Source organism: Cibotium barometz, chromosome 26 (assembly GCF_041138505.1).
Source record: "Cibotium barometz isolate CiBa-2024 chromosome 26, ASM4113850v1, whole genome shotgun sequence".
In the NCBI taxonomy this organism is placed as follows: Eukaryota; Viridiplantae; Streptophyta; class Polypodiopsida; order Cyatheales; family Cibotiaceae; genus Cibotium; species Cibotium barometz.
Genome location: NC_141071.1, coordinates 40088879 through 40112338, shown reverse-complemented (window position 1 = coordinate 40112338; position 23460 = coordinate 40088879). Strand labels below are relative to the sequence as shown.

At 41.4% G+C, this 23460-nt stretch overlaps 1 protein-coding gene across 2 annotated transcripts; it reads left to right on the top strand.

Moving 5' to 3' along the window:
* The first annotated feature begins 4580 nt into the window (after window positions 1-4580).
* On the top strand, window positions 4581-9127 carry LOC147623961 (VIN3-like protein 1). 2 transcript variants are annotated; one of them, XM_086820621.1, is made up of 4 exons: window positions 4581-5064; window positions 5232-6295; window positions 6937-7244; window positions 7340-9127. In XM_086820621.1, the coding sequence occupies exons 2-4, from the start codon at window positions 5247-5249 to the stop codon at window positions 8668-8670; spliced, it is 2688 nt and encodes an 895-aa protein (XP_086676747.1). In that variant the 5' UTR covers window positions 4581-5064; window positions 5232-5246; the 3' UTR covers window positions 8671-9127. The 2 variants fall into 2 exon arrangements, with proteins under 2 accessions (XP_086676747.1, XP_086676748.1); XM_086820622.1 differs by lacking the exon at window positions 4581-5064 and having other exon boundaries at window positions 5132-6295.
* Window positions 9128-23460: the final 14333 nt, after the last annotated feature.

Here is a 23460-nt window from a genome sequence, read left to right as displayed (position 1 = left end):
AAACTATATGTTTATTATGTAAATAAATATAAAATTATATCATAAATATTTATTTATATAATAAATATTTACTATATAATAAATATTTACTATATAATAAACATATATTTATTATATAAATTAATATATTCTACATATTTATTATATAATACATATATATTCATATATACTTATTATAAAAATATAATAAGTATATATATATATTATATGATAAACACATAATACATATGTAAATTTATATACTTTTCATAAATATAATAAATATACTTTATATTTATTATACATTTATATACATATTTATTAGAATAAAGAAAAATATTTATTATATAAATATATATTTATATTTATATGTTTATTATTTAAATATTTAAAATAAATATTTTTATTATATGATAAATTTATATTTATAAATATATACATATATAATTATAAATATTTGTTATATGAAAATAATGTATAAATAAAATTATATGTATTATATATACATATATATAAACATATAATATTATATTAAAATGAATAAATTATACATTGTTATCATATTAAACACATAAATTATACATTGTTATCATATCCAAAGAGAGAGATTGTATAGAGCATTAATGACATCATAATCGAGTGCAAAGAGTAACCTTGGTTTGAACTTTTTGAATTCATCATCAAGAAAGGGAGAATGTACATTGAACTTTGCGCCAAAGTGGCCTCATTGACATCGAGAGAGGTAGATTGTGTCGAGCATTAACGTTGTCACTGAATGTTAGAAGGTGATTAAAGTTTGCGAGCAATTTTGAAATTGATATATGTATAAATTAAGGTTCTTAAACCTTAGAGCCCTAGGAGTTTATTTACACGAGAAAAGAAGGAATATATTTTGAAATCATGTGGAAGTGAGGACATCTTTCTTCTTCTTCTTTTCTTTAATCTTCGGCTTCTTCTAAATATTCTATATCTTATGTGAAAGTTGCTAGGTTGGGCCACGTGACAGCCTCCCAAGAGCTCCCAGATGTTCAATGAGTTGCACATAGCCACGACAACGAGCGTATAAACCCTAGCCTAGAGAGATACTACCAGCGGGTAGCTATTAATAACATAGACTCTAGAGAGAGAGGGTGAGCCGATTACTATGATAGTCACACTCTATGTCAAGAAGCCTAGAAAAAGAGTGAGCCAACTACTGTCACACTACAAACTATGAGTGCATTATTATCCAGTCAAGTTGGTAGTCGCTAAGATATTATATAAGAGAGAGGCGATTGACAGTGTGAGCTAGACAAGATATTATAGAAGAGAGGGGCCATTAACAATGTGAGACAAGGCAGTTACCAATTTTTTATTTTTTATGTTGCCCCCTGTGGCATGTGGTAGCCAATTTTGAAACTAGTATATATAAAAATTAAGGTTCTTAAACCTTAGAGCCCTAAGAGTTTATTTACACAAGCAAAGAAGCAATATATTTTGAAATCATGTGGAAGTGAGGACATCTTTCTTCTTCTTCCTTTCTTTAATCTTCTCCTTCTTCTTCTTCTTCTATATCTTACGTGGAGGTTGCCACGTGGAAGTCGCTAGGTTGGCCACGTGACAGCCTACCAATAGCTCCTAGATGTTCAACAAGTTGCACATAGCCATGTCAGCGAGCGTATAAACCCTAGCCTAGAGAGATACTACCAGGCAACTATTAACAACATAGACTCTAGAGAGAGAGAGGGTGAGCCGATTACTATGATAGCCACACTCTATGTCAAGAAGCCTAGACAAAGAGTGAGCCAGCTACTGTCACACTACAATCACTCTATGAGATATTATAGAAGAGAGGGGAGATTAACAATGTGTTCTAGACGAGGTGATTACCAATTTTTTATTTTTTATTTTTATGTTCCCCGGTAGCCCTCCACCATGAATGTGGATTGTACAATAGTAAATGTACCTCTGCCTAGGGTCGTGTACCCTCCATTGCATTGGTGGAGATATGTACACATGCGACCGATAACGTGGCGCACTATCGTTTGCGTGTAGAAAAATCAGTCATACTCAGAATCAACGACTAAATAAGGGATTTGAAAATGGCCAGCCAGATCAATGTTCACGAAAAACATTTTTGCGAACAAACAAAAAAAATTTGCAAGTCTAGATCTTACAAGTTTGTTCACAAAGGTTGCAAACTTTCTTGCTAAATTATAACTAAAATGTATATAATTTTGAAGATTTTGAAACTTAGTATTAGAATACTCACAAGTGAAACCACAAATTTTTTAGTTTCATTGTAGCTATTTGTGGGTTTTCACTAAACACTAGGGCGGATGTGTGCCTTTAAAAGGGCCCACCAAGAATAATAATTGCGGATGACAGCAAGAGCCGTCTGATCCCATCAAGGTCACAAATGATGGTAGTTGTTTTCACAAAATATTAAAGGAATCATGATAATAAAAAATAATGTGTTTATAATAATAGCAAATATACATTGATTCTTAATGTGATTATATCTATCTATAATACCTTTGATACAGTTCTCTTAGAGTTGCCACGTGGTAGTTCCCAAGCTCCATCACACTTTAGAGATGTAGCCGCTAGCGATAGTGTAGGTAATGTGGGTAAGGGTGGCAGAGGCACATACAGCAAGGGCAATAAAGGGCATGAGATAAATGATGAGCATGAGGGCCTTTTTATATGGGACTTTGGACACTTTATGCTGGCCGACTGCTGGTCGGCCAGTTCCATGTCCATACAAGCCCTTTTTGGTGCTGCCCGACTGCTGGTCCTTGTCCTTGCTGCGCCTACTGCCCAACCTCTCTGCTGACTTCAGCCGACAGCCAACATCCTCTTTTCTTGCAGCCGACAGCCCTTGTCTGGGTTCATGTGCTTCAGCCGTCTGCTTCCCTCCATGATCCCATGTATTATGCGGAAGCTTCGGAGAAGGATCGTCACTTCAAAACTCAGAAAACAGCACTCTTTTCGCGACGGAATTAACGCACAAACTGAAAGACGATGTGCAGAAAATAGAGAGAGAAAGGGGAGATGGAGAGGACACAGTATTGGGTCCCAATTACCCTCTGTAGGGCCCCCACCACGGATGGTGTATTTGCTTTATTAGAATGATGTAAATCTGAAAACAAATACAAAGTACTTGACCTTTTCTTGGCTGGAAAACCTGCCCTTGACCTTCAGTCCTTCACCCCTTTGCTTTAGCAATGTTCTTGGCTGTCCTGGCCCTTGTTTGCTTGGAGCACTTGGTGAATTATGAGATGGATTCATGGATTATGGGCTGGGGTATTTATACCACCTTCAGCATCCAGTAGAGGGCACATGCAGCAAAGAAGGAGTAAAGGAGAAAGTGTGAGCAAAGGGCACACGCAGTGAAGGAGCCTTGAGGCACACGCAACATAGATGGAGTAAAGAAGCCTTGCTTTAAGGGCCATTTCAACTTAGCATTAGAAGAGAGAGCCGGGCAATCCTAGGTTGCCCAAAATGGATAGCATCGACACCACCATCTCAAGAAAAATGTGAGCTCTTGGCAGAGGTGTTGAATGAGGTGGAGCAAGACATATTCGTACTATATTGTAGCATGCTTAAAAAATTTGATGTTTTTGAAGAAAAACTAAACAAATTAGAGTTGTTTTTTTAAAAAAGAGCCTTAATGTCAACCATAGAGAATTATACTTTAGTTTGGGTTTTTGTTATCAAACCATAGTGTTTTCAACTACTATCTTGTGTTGAGAATATTTACCTCAAAAGAATCTCTTTGAAACCCTATAATCAAAGACATAATAATTTTCTAAATAATTTCCTCCAAAAGTCTCTAATAGCCACAAAATGGCTTTTCTTCCATAAGACTAGTGATAATGTAACAAATGCATATTCAAAGTTGTAGGAAACTAGCATGACGAAGAAGGTTGGTGCTCCATGGTAGGTAAGAATAGGATGAAAAGACAGTAAAAACACAAGTTTAGTGTCATGTGGGTAGTAGATCCATCAAGCTTAGGGGCACCAAGAACATACATGGGCGCGTTGACATGTGTGACATAGAAGTGCTTGGTGAGATGGGTAGTAAGGGCATCAACACATTCATGTGAGATGGAGGGCGGAGGTTGCATGCACAATGGGAAGTAAAGATGAATGATAGACGAGCACTTTGAATACCTTAGGAGTGGAATAGGAGGACGAAAGCCTCCAAATTGCCAGTTTTGTTTAGAATCTAGATTCTCTACCCTCTTTTTTTTAAAAGGTGGTTTTGGGGGGTAGAGCTCAAAAAAATGTTTTCTCCAACCAATCAAAATAAAGGTGGTGCTCAAAAGTAATGGGGATTTATCACTAAAAATTAGATAAATGCTGGGGTTATAACTAAGATTATAATTTTTGTCCTTGAAAATAAAGGCAATGGGGGTGCTTTTGGGATGGGAGGGTTTTTTTATTGGGAGAATATTTAATATATAAGTGAGGGTTTTAGATGGGCATTGGTTTTGTGTGTTTGTGTTTGTTTTTCTCTTTCGTCTTGGGCAGGGTAGAATATGTGAAGTAAAAGTTTGTGCTGGTGGGAATGTGCCCTTTCGGCCAGCTTAGCAAAGGCATGCAAAGAACACCATGATGCCTTGCATTGCAGTTGGAAGCTTTTCTCTTTTGTGGGTGTGCTGGGTTCTTCCCCAAAAAACCAACCCATTCACATGGTTTAGAGCTTAGCACAGAGGAGGAGCCAGCAGTAAATCATTCAAAAGCCCTGCCAAATTGTTTTGTTGTGAAGTTGCTGTTAGCAATTTTGGAGGAAAAAAAGAGGTGGGTAGAAGATGACAGGGCCTCGAAGGGGGCAAATGTGCAGCAAGTCAATGCCAAAAATAGCATGCACTACAGTCTCCAAAGAGATTTAGCTTATCTAGCCTTAGCTAGAACGCCTCCTAGCAGAAGATCACAGCTTCTGTGACAGAAATCGGCGCTTTTGCAAACATTTGGGCTTGTGGGTTGGCAGCATATGGCTTGATCTGCACAACCCATGAGCCAAACACCCTGCATTTGCTTTTGCGGCTTCCCTCAGAGGAAAGACGTTTCTATGCACGCGATTTACTGACATTTTGTCATGTAAGAGCCGATTCCTGCGTTGAATTTCATGAATTGCGCAGACGGACTTTGATTAACACTAATCTAGGTTGTTCTTAATGTTAATTTGGGTTGTGGTTTTTTCTTAATACTGACTTGGGCTTTGTTACTGTTTTGTACTATTAAACTTGGTCTTCTCAACATAGCAGGTTAAGAGCGCCTTGATGAAGGGGTTATCTGAGAGCATGCAGCAATTAGCTTGGAATGGGCTTGCAGGAGATGGAGGCGATGAAGGCCTGCACGAACATTGGTCAGGGCAAGATGTTCTGCAATTTCTGTGTGTGGAGACAAAGAAAGCTGGGATCTCCAGCAAGAGCAATATGGCAGCAGATCCCTTTCTCAGGCTTTTAGCAGGTTCTGAAGCACAGGAAACTCCTTCAACCCTCCATCAGGGCTCTGTCTTCACCACTTCCAAGAGACAAAGAAAGGGCTATAAACCTTCTCGTGTTCCGCCCACATGTGATAGCTCATTACCCACACTTGAAAAATGTGGCCACATAGGTGATCACCAGCGGAAAGAGAGTTCTGGATCTCCAGTGCCCATAAAGGAGAAAACTGCCCTTATAGAACAGCAGCCTGGAGCTGCTCTGCCCACATCTGAGAAAACCACCTACTTAGATAAACAGAAACAGAAGGAGATGAAGACGCTTGAGACGCCACTGCCCACCATGGGAAACTTCGCCCTTATAGACAAACGGCAACAGAATGAAATGAAGAAGCTTGAGCCTTCACTGTCCACAACAGGAAACTTCGCCCATTTAGTCACACAGCAACAAAATGGGATGAAGAATCTTGAGAGTTCACTGCCCACGATAGGAAACTACGCCCTTACAGACAAGAAGCTACTGAATGGGACCAGAAAGCATGAAATAGAAAACTCCTCCCCTCTACACAATCCACAGCAGCATGAGAAGATATTTGATCTGCATTGCAGCACAGTGTGCAGGAATGTAGCATGTAAGGCCCAGCTTTCTTCAGGAGCTTCCTTCTGTAGTCACTGCTCTTGCTGCATTTGCAAGCTTTTTGATGACAACAAGGATAACAGCCTTTGGATCTCTTGCAACACCGAGACTGGTGGTTGTGGGCTTTCTTGTCACATAGAATGTGCTTTGAAACATCTTGTTGCTGGAGTGGTGATGACTAATGGGAGTACTCCCCTCCTCGATGGAAGTTATTTTTGCCAGTCTTGTGGCACAATCACACCTTTGATTGGGTACATTCTCCTACCTACAAGATGTTTTGATGTGTGATGTGGTTGATTTGTTTATTTGTTTGTTTTTTTATAAATGTGTGTGTGTGTGTGTGTGTGTGTGTGTGAGAGAGAGAGAGAGAGAGAGAGAGAGAGAGAGAGAGAGTTATTTTGCAGTATTTTAAACTGCATGCATATCATGTTGATTATTTGACTTACTATCTGTGTACAAGTTGCATGGTGCAGTAGTGTGGATGAGTAAAACCTGGCTCATTAGCTTGAGAGCTATAACCCCTAATACTATGTTGGCAATGTGGATGACTTGTATACCTTGTTTTTTTTTTTTTTTTTTTGAAGCTCCAGAACAATTTATCTAGCATGTTCAGTTAAGTGCCTGGCTTGTGCAGCATTTGTAGCTGGTCATTATATAGATCTCTGTTGGTTGTCCTTCATCCAACATATCTAGTTCCATATATTGTTGAGGCTTCAAAGCACTTTATGTTGCCGACTTTGTAGAAGTTTCAAATTTACAGTTTAGGTTGCATTTCTAGCTTGTCATTGTTGGAAGTTCTGAAGCAGCATTCAAGAATTTTTAATGGCTTTGAATTAGTAACCCTCGTAACTCTGTGTTGCTTCCTTAAAGTTTGTGTACTAAAACCGTGCAGTTGCTGGAAGAAACAACTTCTAGTTGCAAAAGATGCTCAGAGAGTGGATACACTTCAATATCGCCTCCTCTTAAGTCATAGACTACTGAAAGGGACCAAATGGCATAAAGATGCTCACAGTCTCATAGACGAGGCTGTCAGGAAATTGGAAGTAGAAGTGGGTCAATTGGCAGCAGGTGCAGCGAAGCTGGCACGGTGCATTGTGAACAGGCTTTCATGCAATGTGGAAGTGCAAAAGCTGATGAGCTTGGCCCTAGAAAAGGTGGACACCCCGAGTTGGGATAGCATAAAAGACACCAAACATGCAGGTATTTGTATTGGCCATGCCTAACAAGTTGATTATAATAAGTTGCATACCGTAGCCTTTGGTTTTTGCCTCAACAGTTTGGGGTTTTGGTAGCAGGACATAACCTGGCACCTTGTGTCATGTACTTCGAAGATGTAAGCTCATCTTCAATAGTTGTCGCTGTGAATGATGACACCTTCAATATGACGCCAAAGTTGCTCGGTTATAAACTGTGGCATCGCAGAGCAAGTGAACCCAGCTATGCATGCACTCCGACATGCATTATCTCTAGCTCCAAGGAGAAGTTTGTGGTTTCGAACTTGCATCCTCTTACAGAATATACTTTCAAAGTGGTTCCCTTTTCAATGGACGGTGATTTAGCAGAGTGTGAAGCTGGATGTTCCACTAAAGGGGTAGAAGAAATAGAATCACGAGTGAATGTCTATTCCTCATTAGATGTAGTCCTCATCAATGCAAGGAAAGTAGGGGAGGGAACTTCTAGATGCATAAATGAAGTGTTTGATTTGAACTACAACATGGATGAGCTCAAGGGTGGGTTTAAGTTTCAGGATTGCAAGGATGTTCTGGTAGACCAGCACGAGCAGGTGTGCAATGTGAGCTTGGCATTTCCAACTACACCAACGGAGCAGAAGAAAGATGCTGAGAGTTTTGACTGTGTAACCTCCCCTTCATATGCAAAGACACATGCTATCTCAAGCCTCGATTGGGGAGGAAAACAGCTTGCATGTTCCAACACTTTTGGGGTGCATCAAGACAGAAACCTTCACCCTACAGATGGGCCAAGTCCTTTCAAGTTTGAGATAGCCCATACGGCAAAGGGCAATGTGAGCATGAGAAAGAGTCCTTGTGTATACCTGGAAAGTCGGGATGAAGAGCCTCCAAGAGTAAGTCATCCCTGCAGCTCGGAGCTGGAAAATGGGAACAAACAGGTGTTTCTTCTTGACACAGTGGGATGTTTACACAGTACCAGTGTGAACTGCCCTTCAATGGGAAAAGCTTCAACAACTGAGGTTGTGGAATGTGATCATCCTTCTCAAAGTTGGGTCATGCAAGTTCACGGCGAAGACAAAGGTATCAGAATGAGTACACAGGTAGGCATGGGGATAGTTCAAGGAGCACATGAGCACATGGAAGGTGGCATAGACTGTAGGGGTGTAGCTGATTTCAATAACTATGAATTTTCTGTGAAGGTAATTCGTTGGCTGGAGTGTGAAGGTCATCTTAAAGAGGAGTTTCGTATGAAATTCTTGACATGGTATACCCTTAGGGCAACTGAACATGAGAAGAGAGTGGTAAGTGTTTTTATTGATACTCTTCAAGACGATCCAGCAAGCTTGGCAGGCCAACTAGTGGATGCTTTTGAAGACCTTATTGCAGCTAAGAGGCAGCCAATGACAGCAGATGGCTACTGTAAGAGGCTGTGGTAACGCAGATAATGGAGTCTGCACGGTGCTTTTGCCGGCACAAGCCCCTTCAGAAGAGCTGCAACAAGACTGTGGCAAGTCAGAAGAAAGTGTTCATACCCAACTCAAAGGGTCTTGCTTTCCTATACTGCATGCATCTCCTCATTAGAAAAGATTACTCCTTCAAATCAGGCTCCCTCATTTTGCAGCAAAGGCCTGTTTTGAAAGCCCCGAAGAGAACTCTTTTGAACCCAAGGACTTGTCATCTGTTTATCACCCTAACGACCCTTTTACATACAGAGTTTACTCAATGGTCTATGCCCAGAAAAGGGTACAGCCATTGGTTTGCTGCTTTGATGGGTGAAAATCTTAATTCTTTGTAAGAGATCATACAGAAGGTTTCTCTTACAGCATTTTGTACATACATTTACCACTTCACCAAAGTGGGCAGTTTTAACAAGGCACAATGCACATTGGTTTCATTCATCTCTTGTCAATTGCCCATGAGGCTGAGCAGTTCTCACAGGTTTACGGGTTATCATTTAGCTTTTGTCCTTGAACTTGTTTTATGATTGTGCTGAACCTTCATTAGCATACATGACAACATTTATCAACTGAATAATGTACTTAACTAGCTGACTCCTAGCCTTGCAAGCTGCAAGGGAGAGGATAACCATTTTATGGAAGTTGTTGCTGCTAACTTGTAGTGAATGTTGCTGAAGCCCTTGTAGATTTATTGTCAGTGAAAATTTGCGCTGGCTGGCTTTGTTATCATTACAAGAGTTCTTTATCACCCTAACGACCCTTTTACATACAGAGTTTACTCAATGGTCTATGCCCAGAAAAGGGTACAGCCATTGGTTTGCTGCTTTGATGGGTGAAAATCTTAATTCTTTGTAAGAGATCATACAGAAGGTTTCTCTTACAGCATTTTGTACATACATTTACCACTTCACCAAAGTGGGCAGTTTTAACAAAGCACAATGCACATTGGTTTCATTCATCTCTTGTCAATTGCCCATGAAGCTGCGCAGTTCTCACAGGTTTATGGGTTATCATTTAGCTTTTGTCCTTGAACTTGTTTTATGATTGTGCTGAACCTTCATTAGCATACATGATAACATTTATCAACTGAATAATGTTCTTAACTAGCTGACTCCTAGCCTTGCAAGCTGCAAGGGAGAGGATAACCATTTTATGGAAGTTGTTGCTGCTAACTTGTAGTGAATGTTGCTGAAGCTCTTGTAGATTTATTGTCAGTGAAAATTTGCGCTGGCTGGCTTTGTTATCATTATAAGAGTTCTTTAGATGGGCATCCCTTGTGGTTCATCCACATGATGAAGCATGAAACTTTGCACCTATTGTTTGCCTTGTAAATGATATGCTGATATGCTCATAGTTGTGCTCTTAAAGCTGCTTGAAAGAACAACCACATATAGTTAGATGATTGGAAGGTTTTACATGAAAGTAAACCTACTCTTGATCTGAGAAGTCAGCCTTAGAGGCTGTGGGTTTGAGACTCCTCTATGTTCTACATGGGGTGAGGTGTATATAAGAATGCTTAAGAAAAATCACCTTTAATTCTTCTCTGATCAGCTTAATACACTTAGTTTCTTAAGTTTATAATCTTGTTCAATTAACCTTGCTTTTAAAAATCTCCTGCAGCCACTTGCATGAGCAGTAGGCACTGAGAAGCTGCAGAAGTGATTGCACCAAAATATGAAACTAGGTCAGGATCAGAGCACTGTAGCATCTGATTCTTGCACAATATCCCACAAACCATTTCATGCCACAATAGCACGTTTTCTTGAAATTTATGCTTTTAGAACGTTTACTGAGGCATTTCACATTCGTTGGGAAAGAAGAGAGGAAGCGAGGGAGGGAGGAGGGGAGGGGGGAGGGGGAGGGGGTGGTGGTTTTGTCAAAATACGCAGCGCAGATGATGACCAGATCTGGGAACATGAGCAAACGCAATGCAGAAAACAACAGCACAAGAGAGAGAGAGAGATAGAGGCGTGTAACTCTGCTCTATATACACAAAGAAGATCCCGTAATGATACAATATGTGGCAAGGGCTGTGGGGCCATTTTATATGGCCCCCATACAGCAGTCGGCCTGCTGTAGGGCAGCCGACAGGGCCTGAACCTCCACGACCAGCCATTATCACCAGTCGGCCAGCAGCAGGGGTGTCGGCCAGCTCATGTGGGAGGTCGTGGACCTGAAGCACCACAAACAGCCAGCACCAACATGTCTAAATGCAGTCGGCCAGCTTCAGAGGTCCTCCTTCCACCACAGGGCTACCACCCAAGCCACAGAAAAATAGGGAAAAAATACGGGGAGTGAGGAAAAATGAGAAAACACCTACAAGGGCGGGCACACCCACAACAAAGGCCCTGGTGTCAACATAAAGACAGGAGATGACTTCTAACACCCCCTCTCAGCTCTTGGCTGTGAAACCAACCACAGGGAGCTGGGGTGCCGCCTGAGAGCAAATCCTGAGATAGCGACTTCGTCAAGAGATCCACCGTATTGTCCTCCGTCAAACAGAACTCTAGCAAGATGTCATCAGCAACGATCTGTTCACGAACAAAGTGCCTCTGGATGACCATGGGTTCCTCCTGTGGAAGCCCAATCCTGCAATGCAACCTCTGCAACCTCACCACCTCACAAGCAGCATCACAAGCAGCCCGGTACTCTGCCTCTGTCAACGACAAGGCAAAAGATGACTGCCTCTTACTGCTCCATACAACTGCTCCTGGGCCTGAAGTAGATCTCCTCGTGTCCGGATCTCCTCCCCAAACTAAGTCACTCCAACTGTGGAGTCGGACTCCATCAATCAATCCCCCTCCTGTGTAAAAGAGTCCATGATTCTCCACATGCCGCAGAAACCACAAGATACACAATCCTGCCTCCCAAAGAGTCATCTGCAACCATGAGCTCAACTACCTCATCAGGAAGCTCCCGTCCAATTTGGTGTCCATCAACCAAATCAATGAACCATTTTGCTTCCGAGTAAAAGAGGCATCACACTGCTCACAAGGATCAACACCTGTTACGGTGCAAAGCCAAGTCCTGGAAACCTGCTGAAGACCACGCAAGGCCTTCTGGAACCTGTGAACCACCCCCTCTGAATCCGGAACCACAAAGCCTGGAGTATGCACCTCCTTCTGCAAGTAATCAACTGCCAACTGCGTGGCTTTCTGAGAGGTCTCCGTGGAAAGAACATCCTCATCTACAGGAGTTTCTTTGTCCCGAATACTACGAGACATCAGAGCATAAGTTACCTGTTCAATTTCCTCTGACTGACGAACACAAGAACCACCAGCATCAGTACTGGAAAGTTCCTGCCAACTGCTGCCATCAACTGGCAAGCTATCCACCATCTGGTCCTGGAAAGCCTGCACCTGCAGCGTATCCACACTTAAGTGGCCATTACCAGACTGCCACTCCTCACAAACCTGAGGACCTGGGAGAGAGAGTGCTGAAAGCTTGTAAACTCCATTCTCTACTCCGCCTTCCCAAACCACCTGGCCTGTTGCTTTGTCCTGGAGAGCAACAAAATGCTCATCAAACTCCACCCGTACGCCAGTCTTGCAAACCTGATGCACTGGCAAAAACAGATGAAAACCAAGTGACGTTTCCCCCTCTGCCATCGGGAACTATCTCCATCCTGCCCTCACTGTGAACTGGGATAGTGGATGTATCCCCAGTAAGAATGTGACCATAATACTTGCAGAGATCTTGTAAATCTGAACGGGAAGGAGTCATGTGCCTGGAAGCACCACTGTCTAGAATCCACTCCCGAGTATCCATTGCGGAGAATCCTCCAAACTCCTCCCTGCCTGAAGAAAATGAAACATCGGTGTCCATCACCTCGAGGTGCACAAAAGCCGGAGTCTCATGATTGCTGCTGAGGAATCTTCATCCTTCTCGGTCTTCCGCTTGGGACACTGCCTCCAATAGTGGCCTTTCTCGCCACAATCATTTCAGGTCCTCTCTGCCTTTAGTTTCTCGCGGTCAGCGACGGACCTCTTCTCAGAAGACTTCTCTGATGAAGCCTTCCCTTTGCCCGTGTTACGGCCTTTCGACCGTTGGTCAGTTAAGGCCTCCGAACCTCCACCCTGAGGAGGGTTCGTGAATCGTTCCTCCTGGTCCAAGACCATGGACACAAGCTCTTCCCACGTGATGGTGCTGAGCCTGCCACTGGTAATCAAAGACGAGTAAAATGCTGAGTACTGAGAGGGCAAATGAGACAGCAACGTTATGGCCATGTCCTCTGATGATATCTCCTTCCCAGCCTAAAGAACTTCCTGCTGAAGAGCTTGCAGCTTGTTAATATGCTCCCGCATCGTCAGCGACTTTGCAGGGCTCATAACCCGCATCTGTACTTCCAAGGAAATCCTCTTCATGGGCGATACCCTAAGCCAAATGCTGCCATATACCTCTGGCCAGCGTCATATGCTTTACATGATTGATTACCTGCGGTGTGCAGTTGAGGAAGATAAACGAACGGACCCTGGCGTTGATACGATCCCACATCTATGCCTGTGCCTCTCGGTCCTTTCGGATCGACGGTACCTTCCCTTCCTCTACTTCCGGCCGTGGAACCCCAACAACGATGAAATCAGCGAGGTTGTAAGACTCCAGAGCAGATTCCATCATAACCTTCCATATGCCGTAGTTGTTCCCGTCCAACTGACGGTCCACCGGGAACGTGGGGAGTGTAGGGATCTTCACATGCCTCTCGGCCATTTCTAACAGATCTGCCATTGCGGGGATGTACTCTGAAAAAGGGTGGGTGGGTCGGAACAACAAAGAACTTACACCTGCAAATGGCTGTCCAGCAAATCAGCCCGTCGTCCTCTTGCTTCTCCTCTTCCCAAACAATCCCGTACAATCCACCAATCAGCAACCCAACAATCCCCCTCTTGCTCACACAAATCCCAAGAACTATCTAGAGCCTAGGATTTGATACCATGTCAGAATACGCAGCGGAGATGATGACAAGATCTGGGAACACGAGCAAACGCAATGCAGAAAACAACAGCACAAGAGAGAGAGAGATAGAGGCGTGTAACTCTGCTCTATATACATAAAGAAGATCCCGTAATGATACAATATGTGGCAAGGGCTGTGGGGCCATTTTATATGGCCCCCATACAGCAGTCGGCCTGCTGTAGGGCAGCCGACAGGGCCTGAACCTCCATGACCAGCCATCATCACCAGTCGGCCTGCAGCAGGGGTGTTGGCCAGCTCATGTGGGAGGTCGTGGACCTGAAGCATAGAAACAGCCAGCACCAGCATGTCTAAATGCAGTCGGCCAGCTTCAAAGGTCCTCCTTCCACCACAGGGCTGCCACCCAAGCCACATAAAAATAGGGAAAAATGGGGAAAAAATACGGGGAGTGAGGAAAAATGAGAAAACACCTACAAGGGTGGGCACACCCACAACAAAGGCCCTGGTGTCAACATAAAGACAGGAGATGACTTCTAACAGGTTTGTGTGTGTTGCTGATGGTGGTGTTCTCTTATCAACCCTCTTACTGTAGTTTGGTTTTATCAATCTTTTTGGTGGGGCGAAGGAGCTTCTCTTTCCTTGCTAGGCAGCCACAAACAATGGGCCATGGTGTAACTGTGGATAGCCACACCCATAAGAGAGGACATTCCTCACAAGAAATTGCAGCAGTGACCTTTGATTTGATTTGAGTGAAGTAGATGAAATTAATCATAAGCAATTCCATTGTGGAAACCCTAAGTAGCAATACCATGTGGTAGTGTTAAGTTCAGACAGTGCATTCTTTGTGATTTTTATATGTTGAGTTTGATGGTAAATTCAAAGAGTGTATTCTTGTCTAGGAAGAGGTTTACCAAACCTAGCTCCAGAACGATAGTGTGCTTAGACATGTTCAAGGCTAGGTTCAGAGTTTGCTTAGGTTTAGAGTGGTGGGCCAAGACACGAAAATGGTTCGCCCTCGTCAATGGCAGATGACCTTGTGGTAGTCTTAAGTTTAGACAGTGGTGCATTCTTTGTGATTTCTTGATGTTGAGTTTGATGGTGAATTGAAAGAGTGCATTCTTGTCCAACAAGAGGTTTACCAAACCACTTAGCTCCCTACACACTAGTGTGCTTAGACACTGTTCAGGTTTAGGTTCAGAATTTGCTTTGAAGTGGTAGGAGGCCCAGACACAAAAAATGGTTCACTTAATCAATGGCATTTTAGTTAAACCCTACACAAGGGTAGGTGCTGAACCCGCGTGCCGAGCTTTCGAAGCCGAAGCTTTAACCTTAGGGTTTTTTTTTTTTCTTGGCTCTGGAAATTTTTAAGTTCACTCCTCACACACACTAGAAGCCATGGCTTGCACAGGGGAGAGATTTGAACCATCATCTAGGGACTCTCAAATTCCTTCAGTAGCTTCCTGTATCATCGTCATCGTCATCTCACACACACATTGACCCCTGCCTATTCCCCCCCCCCCCCCCCCCCCCCTCTCTCTCTCTCTCTCTCTCTCTATATATATATATATATATATATATATATATATATATATATATATATATATATATATATATATCACAGACACACATATCATCGTCATCGTCATCTCACACACACATTGTCCCCTGCCTATCCCCCCTCCTCTCTCTCTCTCTCTCTATATATATATATATATATATATATATATATATATGTATATATATATATATCACAGACACGCATACTAGTGTGCGCTGCGACCCTAAATGGAGGCATTTTGAGACGGCCGAGCTACCGCCAAGCTATCGTCTCCCGCCACCCACGCTCGCTCTGTCAAGCCCCCACAAAAGGCCCGGGCGCTGCCTCCTGTGCAAGTCGAGAGCTAAGCTTCGCAGAAGCGCCCTCTGAAAAGCCCGGTCGAACAGGCCGCAGTCATCGCCTCTCGCCTTGCCGCCGCCGCCGCCGCCTGTGCTCAGCCCAGGCCGTTACCTGCGGAGTCGAGCCCGCGCTGTCTCCTTGAGAGGAAGGAAAAGACGTTAATTAAGTCCCACTATTCCTTGCGGTAATAAACAAGTTTACTTTACAGGGTACGTAACTACGGACAAAAAAAAAACCAAACAAACACGGCCCAAGGCCCTTTTTGTACCCATAAAGATGGCCCTTTCAGTACCCATAAAGAGAGAGCCGTTTCTAGGTGTACTTTCAATAAATAGTCTCAAAATTGGCTCTTCCCATCCATCCCTTGCACTTGCACACACGCGCGCTCACACACACACACACACCACCTACCACAAATAAATAGTCTCAAAATTGGCTCTTCCCATCCATCCCTTGCACACGCGCGCGCACACACACACCACCTACCACAAAAAGAACATTGCATGATGATATTTCAAAGCACAGAGGAGAATATTTAAACAAGCATTCCTATGCTTCTAAAATCCACCATCGGTTCACGCCCACACATACGCCTATTGCAAATCAACTAGCAATACATTTCTTTAAGACCAACAATCACAATCCCTTATTTCCAAACGACAATCACTCTCAACTAACCTTGCAAACCATAATCAAGCTTATAAAATCCACACATCCCCAGCCTATAGGAGTAGAGCGGTAACTACAAGCACTTTATCATAGACACCTCAACATGGACTTCTTTGCATACTCTCCTCTATGTTAGCACACTTTTTTTTGCCACATTGCTACCATAGTTTTATATATAATCAAGATATGGATGTAATGGAGTTTAGCCACTAAATCCAATTGCTATTGCTTTTCAAGGATTCCCTTGCCAAAAAATTGATGTGTTGGAAGATTAGGGTGTGAACCTTGAGCATGTAGTCACATATGGAGATCATGAAACATGGGATTCTAACGCCACAAAATAAACCTATAAATGTGGAAGGGTTGCTCCGTTAAGCAAATGTCTTGGAAATGATAAAAACATGCCATTTGCAAGTCTACACTTATCTTAACACGTGATCATACCGTTAAAACTACACCCCTAAAGAACACGAGGACGATAGCGATTATTGTTGTTGCAAAAGAGGCCAAGAGCATAGACAAGGATGGTCATTAGAAGATATAGAACATGGCCTTAGCATAAAAGAAGAGGAAGAAATCAAAGCATACAAGAAAGAACAAGATTCCTATAAATCTTGGAAGAGGTAGCTATTTAAATGTGTGATCTTGCATTTGTGTAGCTTCTTGGAGTAGTTTTTTTGTGTGTGGGAACCTTAGCAAATGGTTCAAAGGTAGAAAAGATGTGTAAAATCTTAGAGGTTAAAGTTATTCGTGGATTTAGATTGTATGAGTCAATGTGACTAGCAGGTGTGATTAATCATAGAAAAGGTAGAGTTCATTAAGGAGAGCAAAGAAATTATAGGGCTTAGGTATACGAGGAAAAATGCCTTTCTTTAAGGCTTTAACTATGTAATCTTTCATGAAGGATGACATTTTTAAGTCTTCACATGGTATCTTGCTAGCTTGTTTTCATTTATTATTTGAAGTGCCCTCGATGTTCTTTTTATTGGTGTCTTGAGCTCTCACATTACCACTTACCATGAAATTTAACATGCTATCAGAACATAGGTTGGTGCTAACGTTTAAGGTTGCCATTTTCTTCTTCTTCTTTTTTTACCTTTTCAATTGTGCAGTTTAAATGTGTTGGTGGAAAAAGTTTTGGTTTTCTTGATCTGTAATAATAATAATAAATCTTACAAAATTTTCTTTAGGAGGATCTTGCTTGTAATATTACTAAGCTTTTTACAAAAATTTTGCTCAATATTCCCTAGAAATAGTGAGAACAAGGCATTATAAAAGTTAGTGCAAGTTGCAAGTTGCAAAAATATAGGCATCTAAAGAAGGGTTTATTTCTCCCCAAATTCCTTAGAATTAGTGAGAACAAGGCATTATAGTAGTTGATGAAATTTTCAAGTTGCAAAAATAAGGCATCGAAAGAATGGTTTGTTGCTCTTAAATAGTGCATTTGATTCTTAAAAAAAGAAAAAGACAAAGTCAAAAAGGTCATTCAGATCAATTTGCTCATAAATGTTGAGATTAATTGGAGCTTGGAATTGGGAGAATTGGCAGTAAAAAAAGGTGCATAAGTTCAATTGATAGAAAAGCAACAATAAATTAAGTGTAATTCCATTTTTTTGTTTGGATGAGATTTACATAATTACAAGAATATAAAATATCTATTATCTCGAATTTATTATATCATGGATTGATAAATGTAAGAATATTTATAAAAAATGAAAAGGCTGTTTAGATTGTTATTTTTGGTTTTGATTTGAAGTTTATTTGGAGTAGGGCATTCTAGTTTTATCTCTTGGAAGTGAAAAACCTTGATTTCATTAGCTATTTGTGGTTTTAGAGCCTAAGAGGCTTAAATTTCATTGTATTGAGCTAAGGAAAAGATTAGCAATTGTGATTAGGAGTGGAATTCACTCCAAAAACATGAGCATTAAGCTCCATTAGGGTGGATTAGAGTGGGATAGTTAATTATGTTCATGCATTTCATAAATTTTCCATGCATTCTTTGAATTAGTATCTTAGAAGCATGTGAACGTCCAATTAAAAAAAATCCAAAACACTTAATTGCTTGCATAACAGCCATTAACTAGGATTATGACCATTAATCACACCCCGTCAAGTCCCAAAAATCTCAAAAAAGGATCAAGCCAAACCAGCTCTTGGGTTGAGGATGTGAGGCCAGAGTCCCACACAAAAGGATGTGAGCCTAGACGTGTGAGCGAGCCTAGACACATGAGCCTTTCAAACATGAGCCTGGACACATGAGCCATGAACATGGAGACGTGAGATGTCAGCTTGTACATGTGAGACGGAGCTTGGAGTTGTAAGTCTAGAGGTAGGTATACCTAACACTGTATCGACCAATTATTGCCTTCTTAAAGACTCATACCTACTCATGTCCTTTGAGGATTTTCTCGTGATACAATATGTACTCAAATTCTAAGCAAAATTCTTGTCTTCTTTGTAATTATTAGGGAATCAAAGTATAATTATCACACTAACCTTGTCATGGGCCAAGCTCTAAAAAGTCTATGCCCTAGGTAGGAGTATTTCATAAAAGGAAAGTACGTGAGCCTAGTTTACACAAAAAAAGACGTGAACTTTTAAACATGAGTCTAGATGCATGAACCTACATATGTGATCCTGTAGACGTGAACGTGAAGATATGAGTCTAGAGGCGTGAGCCTACACATGTGATCTTGTACATGTGAGCCTACAAATGTGAGTCTAGAGACATAAGTCTATATATGTGATCATACAGACTTGAGCCTACAAATGTGAGCTTGGAGACGTAAACCTATCCAAAAAAATATCTCTGAAACCATTTTCAAACCTACTCTAGAAGCACACAAGAACTTTGATGCTATTGAGAATCATGGATCAAGCTCTCATAATGACAAATGAGATTCTAATCTTACTCTAATAACAACACATTTAACATGACTAATCTAAGGTGGGTGATACCTATGTGAACTTATCAATGAGTGAGTAGAGCTAATGAACTCAAGTATAATTAAGTTACAAGACTCATTAGAGAGATTTGAGATTTGTGCAAGTGATATGATTTCATTGCTCGAAATGCCCCCCTTTTATATGAGGAGGTACACCCTTGGGCTTCCACATCAATGTGGGATAAATCCCTTTGCTCATATGGCTTCATGCTAGATTTTGCACTTTCTTGGCTACTCATTATCACTCCCTACCTCTTCCTTGTGCTCTTTGGCACCACATTTCTCAACAACCCCCCTTGGTGCCAAATCTTTGGGCTACTCAAGGTGGTTGGATATCGGTTACAACATGTTTTTAGCCCCCTTCATTTCTAACTTGGCTGGGTAACTTAGAGGCTCTTTGGTTTGGTTACTCTTAGAGACGGTCGGGTTGATTTTCATTCCCCCAGGGTGTTACTTTGGCTACTCTCTGGTAGCCGAGTGTTTTACATTTGCATATCAATTTGCCTACTCATTTGGTGGCTTTTACAATATATGATGTTAAGTTAGGGTAGTGGTGGCTGCTAGCTCCTTTGTTGCTCATGTTGATGTCAATATTGTGGTAGCATTTTGGTTGCTATGACCTTGACTCCACTTCTTGCTCTTCTTGTCGATAATGGCTTGTTCTTCTTGTCGACTCTTTGGTCTTTGCTTGAGCACACCTACACTGGCATATTCATTTGGTTGCAGCATTTTTACAAAGATTCTTCTATTCTTTTCTTTACAAACATATGTTAGTGTGCTCATTTGGCCGCTCACAAGAGTCACATAGAATGTAAATGATGATAACAATCATGCTAGTGAAAAACCTATGATAGCATGGTCTATGTTGATGTTGAAGGTTTTGGCAATGCCCGTCAACCTTATGAATACTCAATATACAAAGCTCAAGTGAACACCTCTTAATAAAGAGGGTTTAAGATTTCTATTATTATTTTTTAAATTATATCTAAAAAAGGGTTTTTTACCTTATCGCTTTTGCTCCTCTTGTTTTTTTTTTGTAATGTGAGATTTTCATTTATACCAACAAGCAGTGTCCTTATTACGGATGAGAGCTGGAAGTAAGACTCGATCACACGAGACCTTACCCCCAAACACACACATGCTTCGACGGCGGCGCGGGTATGATGATGGCTTCTAGGTTTTATTCTTCTCTCTTTGTAGAGCATGCACCTACACACACACATACAGACGTGAGTTTGAAAATGTGCTACCTTCTCTAACGTTGGGTGAGCTCGAGCCGCTGCTCCTTTGTGTGATGTCTGGGCCCATAGCACAGCCATGATCTCGTAGGCGACAGAGACATGGCAGGTTAACTGTTCTTTCTATGTCCCCTTGCAATCGTAACTGTTCTTTAAGTACACAACGTTTGCCATGGCTGCGACCAGCATGACGTTGACTTGCTAAGTTGTGGATAGCTGGGTTGACCTTCGATTTGAGTAGGAGAACTTTGCCTGCAATAGCAACTCGACTCCAGCCTCTGTCTCCGTCCAACTCTATAACTACTTCTTTTGCTTATCGCGTAGACGCTAGCCGTTGCTCCTCTGTGATGTTTGGTACTACAAGGAAAAGTGACCGTAGGTACGTTTATAGACGCGTTTTGGTTTAAAATGTTATGAGCACGTCTAAAATCGCGTCTATCGATAGGCATCTATAAGCGTGTCTATACGCGAGTCTATAAGTGCGCCTATAAGCGCATCTATATCAGTATAGATGCACTTATAGACGTGTGTATAGACGTGCTTATAGATGCACTTATAGACGCTCTTATAGATGCGCTTATAGCTTCCATTATAGACACGCATATAAACACGCTTTGGAATTTAAAAAATTTTCAGAGTTGCTTGTGCAGATGTACAGCTGCATTTTTTGCACAAGCAGCTCTCTGGTTTAAGGTTTTGCTTACATGTACATAGACGAATCAAGATCAACAAAGATATCAATATAAAAACTTAAATTAAAGATAGATATGCACAAAAAAATTTGTGAATACACTTCGAATATTGATTAAAGAAGATGAGAAATTACATTTTATATCCAAAAATTTATCCATACATGATCGTAGCCACATAAGGCTTAAATAAAAACATAGATACATAAAGAAGATGAAAAATTTCATCTTATATCCAAGAAGTTGTCCATACATGATGGTAGCCACATGAGGCTTGAAAAAGAAACATAGTTACAAAAACCAAAACTATACATGAAGAAAAACTAGCGGGCGACTACTCGGAGGAGTCATCACTCTCCGAGTCATCTTGTCCTCCTTCTTATCCACCTTGTGCCTACACAAGGTGAAGATATATATAAATAAAAATAGAAAGTATTATAAAGGTCGAAACATGTTTTGTAAATAAAAACAAAAAGTATTACCTACATTGGTGTTCTCCTTGCTCGATTGTATTGTTCGTCAGAGACGACCCCTTCATCGTGGAGGTAATCCCATGTATCTTCTCTAGTGTGGCGATGATGGTAGCCAGTCTTTGCTGGGGTAGGATCTCTACCCACAATGTCACGCTGCTACATCACAATACAAACATTATAACACAACTCAAATAGAGAGAATACAAAGAAAAGACATGAAGTTGCACTATACATACAAACTTGGCCTCCCATGATGCACGACCTTAAACATGAGGCCTTAAGCATAAAACTATGCATGAGGCCTTATGCATAAAGCTTATGCATAAGGCTTATGCATAAAGCTATGCATGAGGCCTTAAGCATAAAACTATGCATGAGGCCTTATGCATAAAGCATGCATGAGCATTGTTCATAAAGCATTATGCATAAAGCTTATGCGCAAACCTACAAAACAAATCCCCAGCACACCCAAGGGTGCAATAATAATAGAGGAAAGAGACCAACGCTTTTTACCTCATCGAGAGGCACACCCGTTGATTCTTTTCCATAAAACAATTACTATTCAGGATTTACTTCATCTATCGTACCATAACAGAATTGAGTCTCATTTTAGGCATCCATCAGTCCAGCCTAACCCCATCCGGTCAAATGGGTTAGCCAACCACCCAACCACTGTAGTGATGGGATCCAATCAGGAATTTGGTTAGGTTTTGTCCCGGGTACTAGGGAAAAGAGTTCCCAGGCCCCCTAGCCGGCGCTTCATTTAAACTTCAAGATAGTCACACCACTTACACACCCAATATGAAATTACATGTTTCACAGATTCAGCTGACTTTAAAATAATCTTTTAACGAAACCGTAGTATCATTGATCATAATCCTCCACCAAAATATCCGATTGAATTCTAATTTCCAATCATTTCTTCATCAGTGTACCTATGGCATCATTGGCAACCAGAACGCTCACCACCTGTCCACTCAGGGGCCTTTTCGATAGTTCCTAGCTCATAGTACCTGGCAATATATTCACTTATAAAAATCCAGATGGAATCTCCGTTGAAGATCAGCAAGATCAACCAACAGATCCATATAAAAGAGTCATGGACTTATCCGCCGTTGAGGACCACCAAGGTCAATCAACCAGATCCATGCCTGAGTTCAGAAAACAACTCTAACTCCTTGTTCCATTATCTTCCTTGACGCACGCGTGGGTATCTTCGATGACCGAGAGCCCGAGCACCGTATAGTCAACACCCTCTAGGATCCTTTGCAAGTCACCTAGAGCTTCACTCATAGGCCGCTTCCTTGGTCCCTCATCCACCGTACCGGAAGCTCACCATTTAAATCGAACTGAGGCTGGTCAAGACCTCGGCCGACCTTGCTACGCGAGACGTCCTCCGTTGACTCTCCGTCAGCTGTTGCAACTTTATCAGTTAGGTCTCCATGACCTCATTCACAAGACGGTCAAAATGCTTCCCTAACATTCTTGACATAAAACAGTCATTTAAAGACAGGTCATAAATACAGTTTCTATAACGAACTCTCGTCTTTCCACATTGTTCCACATCAATCCACATTACTTAATCCAAGTCCTATCATATGTATTCCCATTGTCCTTCATCCATTCTCATCCAATCACATCATTTTCAATCTCATCACATCTTTCCACATTTATACTCATCACATCTCATCCACTCGCATCTACCCATATCCACATCTCATCACATCACATTCATTCACATCTCATCCATTCATATCTACCCCGATCCACATCACATCACATCCATTTCACCTCATATCTCATTCGTTCACATCTATCTCGATTCACATCCCATATTCTTTCTCAATTTCTTAATTAAATATATTCAATATTCCTCTTTTGAATAAAAGAATTCATGGGATTTACAAAAATCAATTCTACCCATATTTCCACTTTTGATAAATAATC

Coding starts and splice junctions, on each gene's coding strand:
- LOC147623961 (XM_086820621.1), top strand. CDS start 5,247: ATGAAGGGGTTATCTGAGAGCATGCAGCAATTAGCTTGGAATGGGCTT. Junction 6,296..6,936: donor ACAATCACACCTTTGATTGG/GTACATTCTCCT, acceptor AAAACCGTGCAG/TTGCTGGAAGAAACAACTTC. Junction 7,245..7,339: donor AAAAGACACCAAACATGCAG/GTATTTGTATTG, acceptor TTTTGGTAGCAG/GACATAACCTGGCACCTTGT.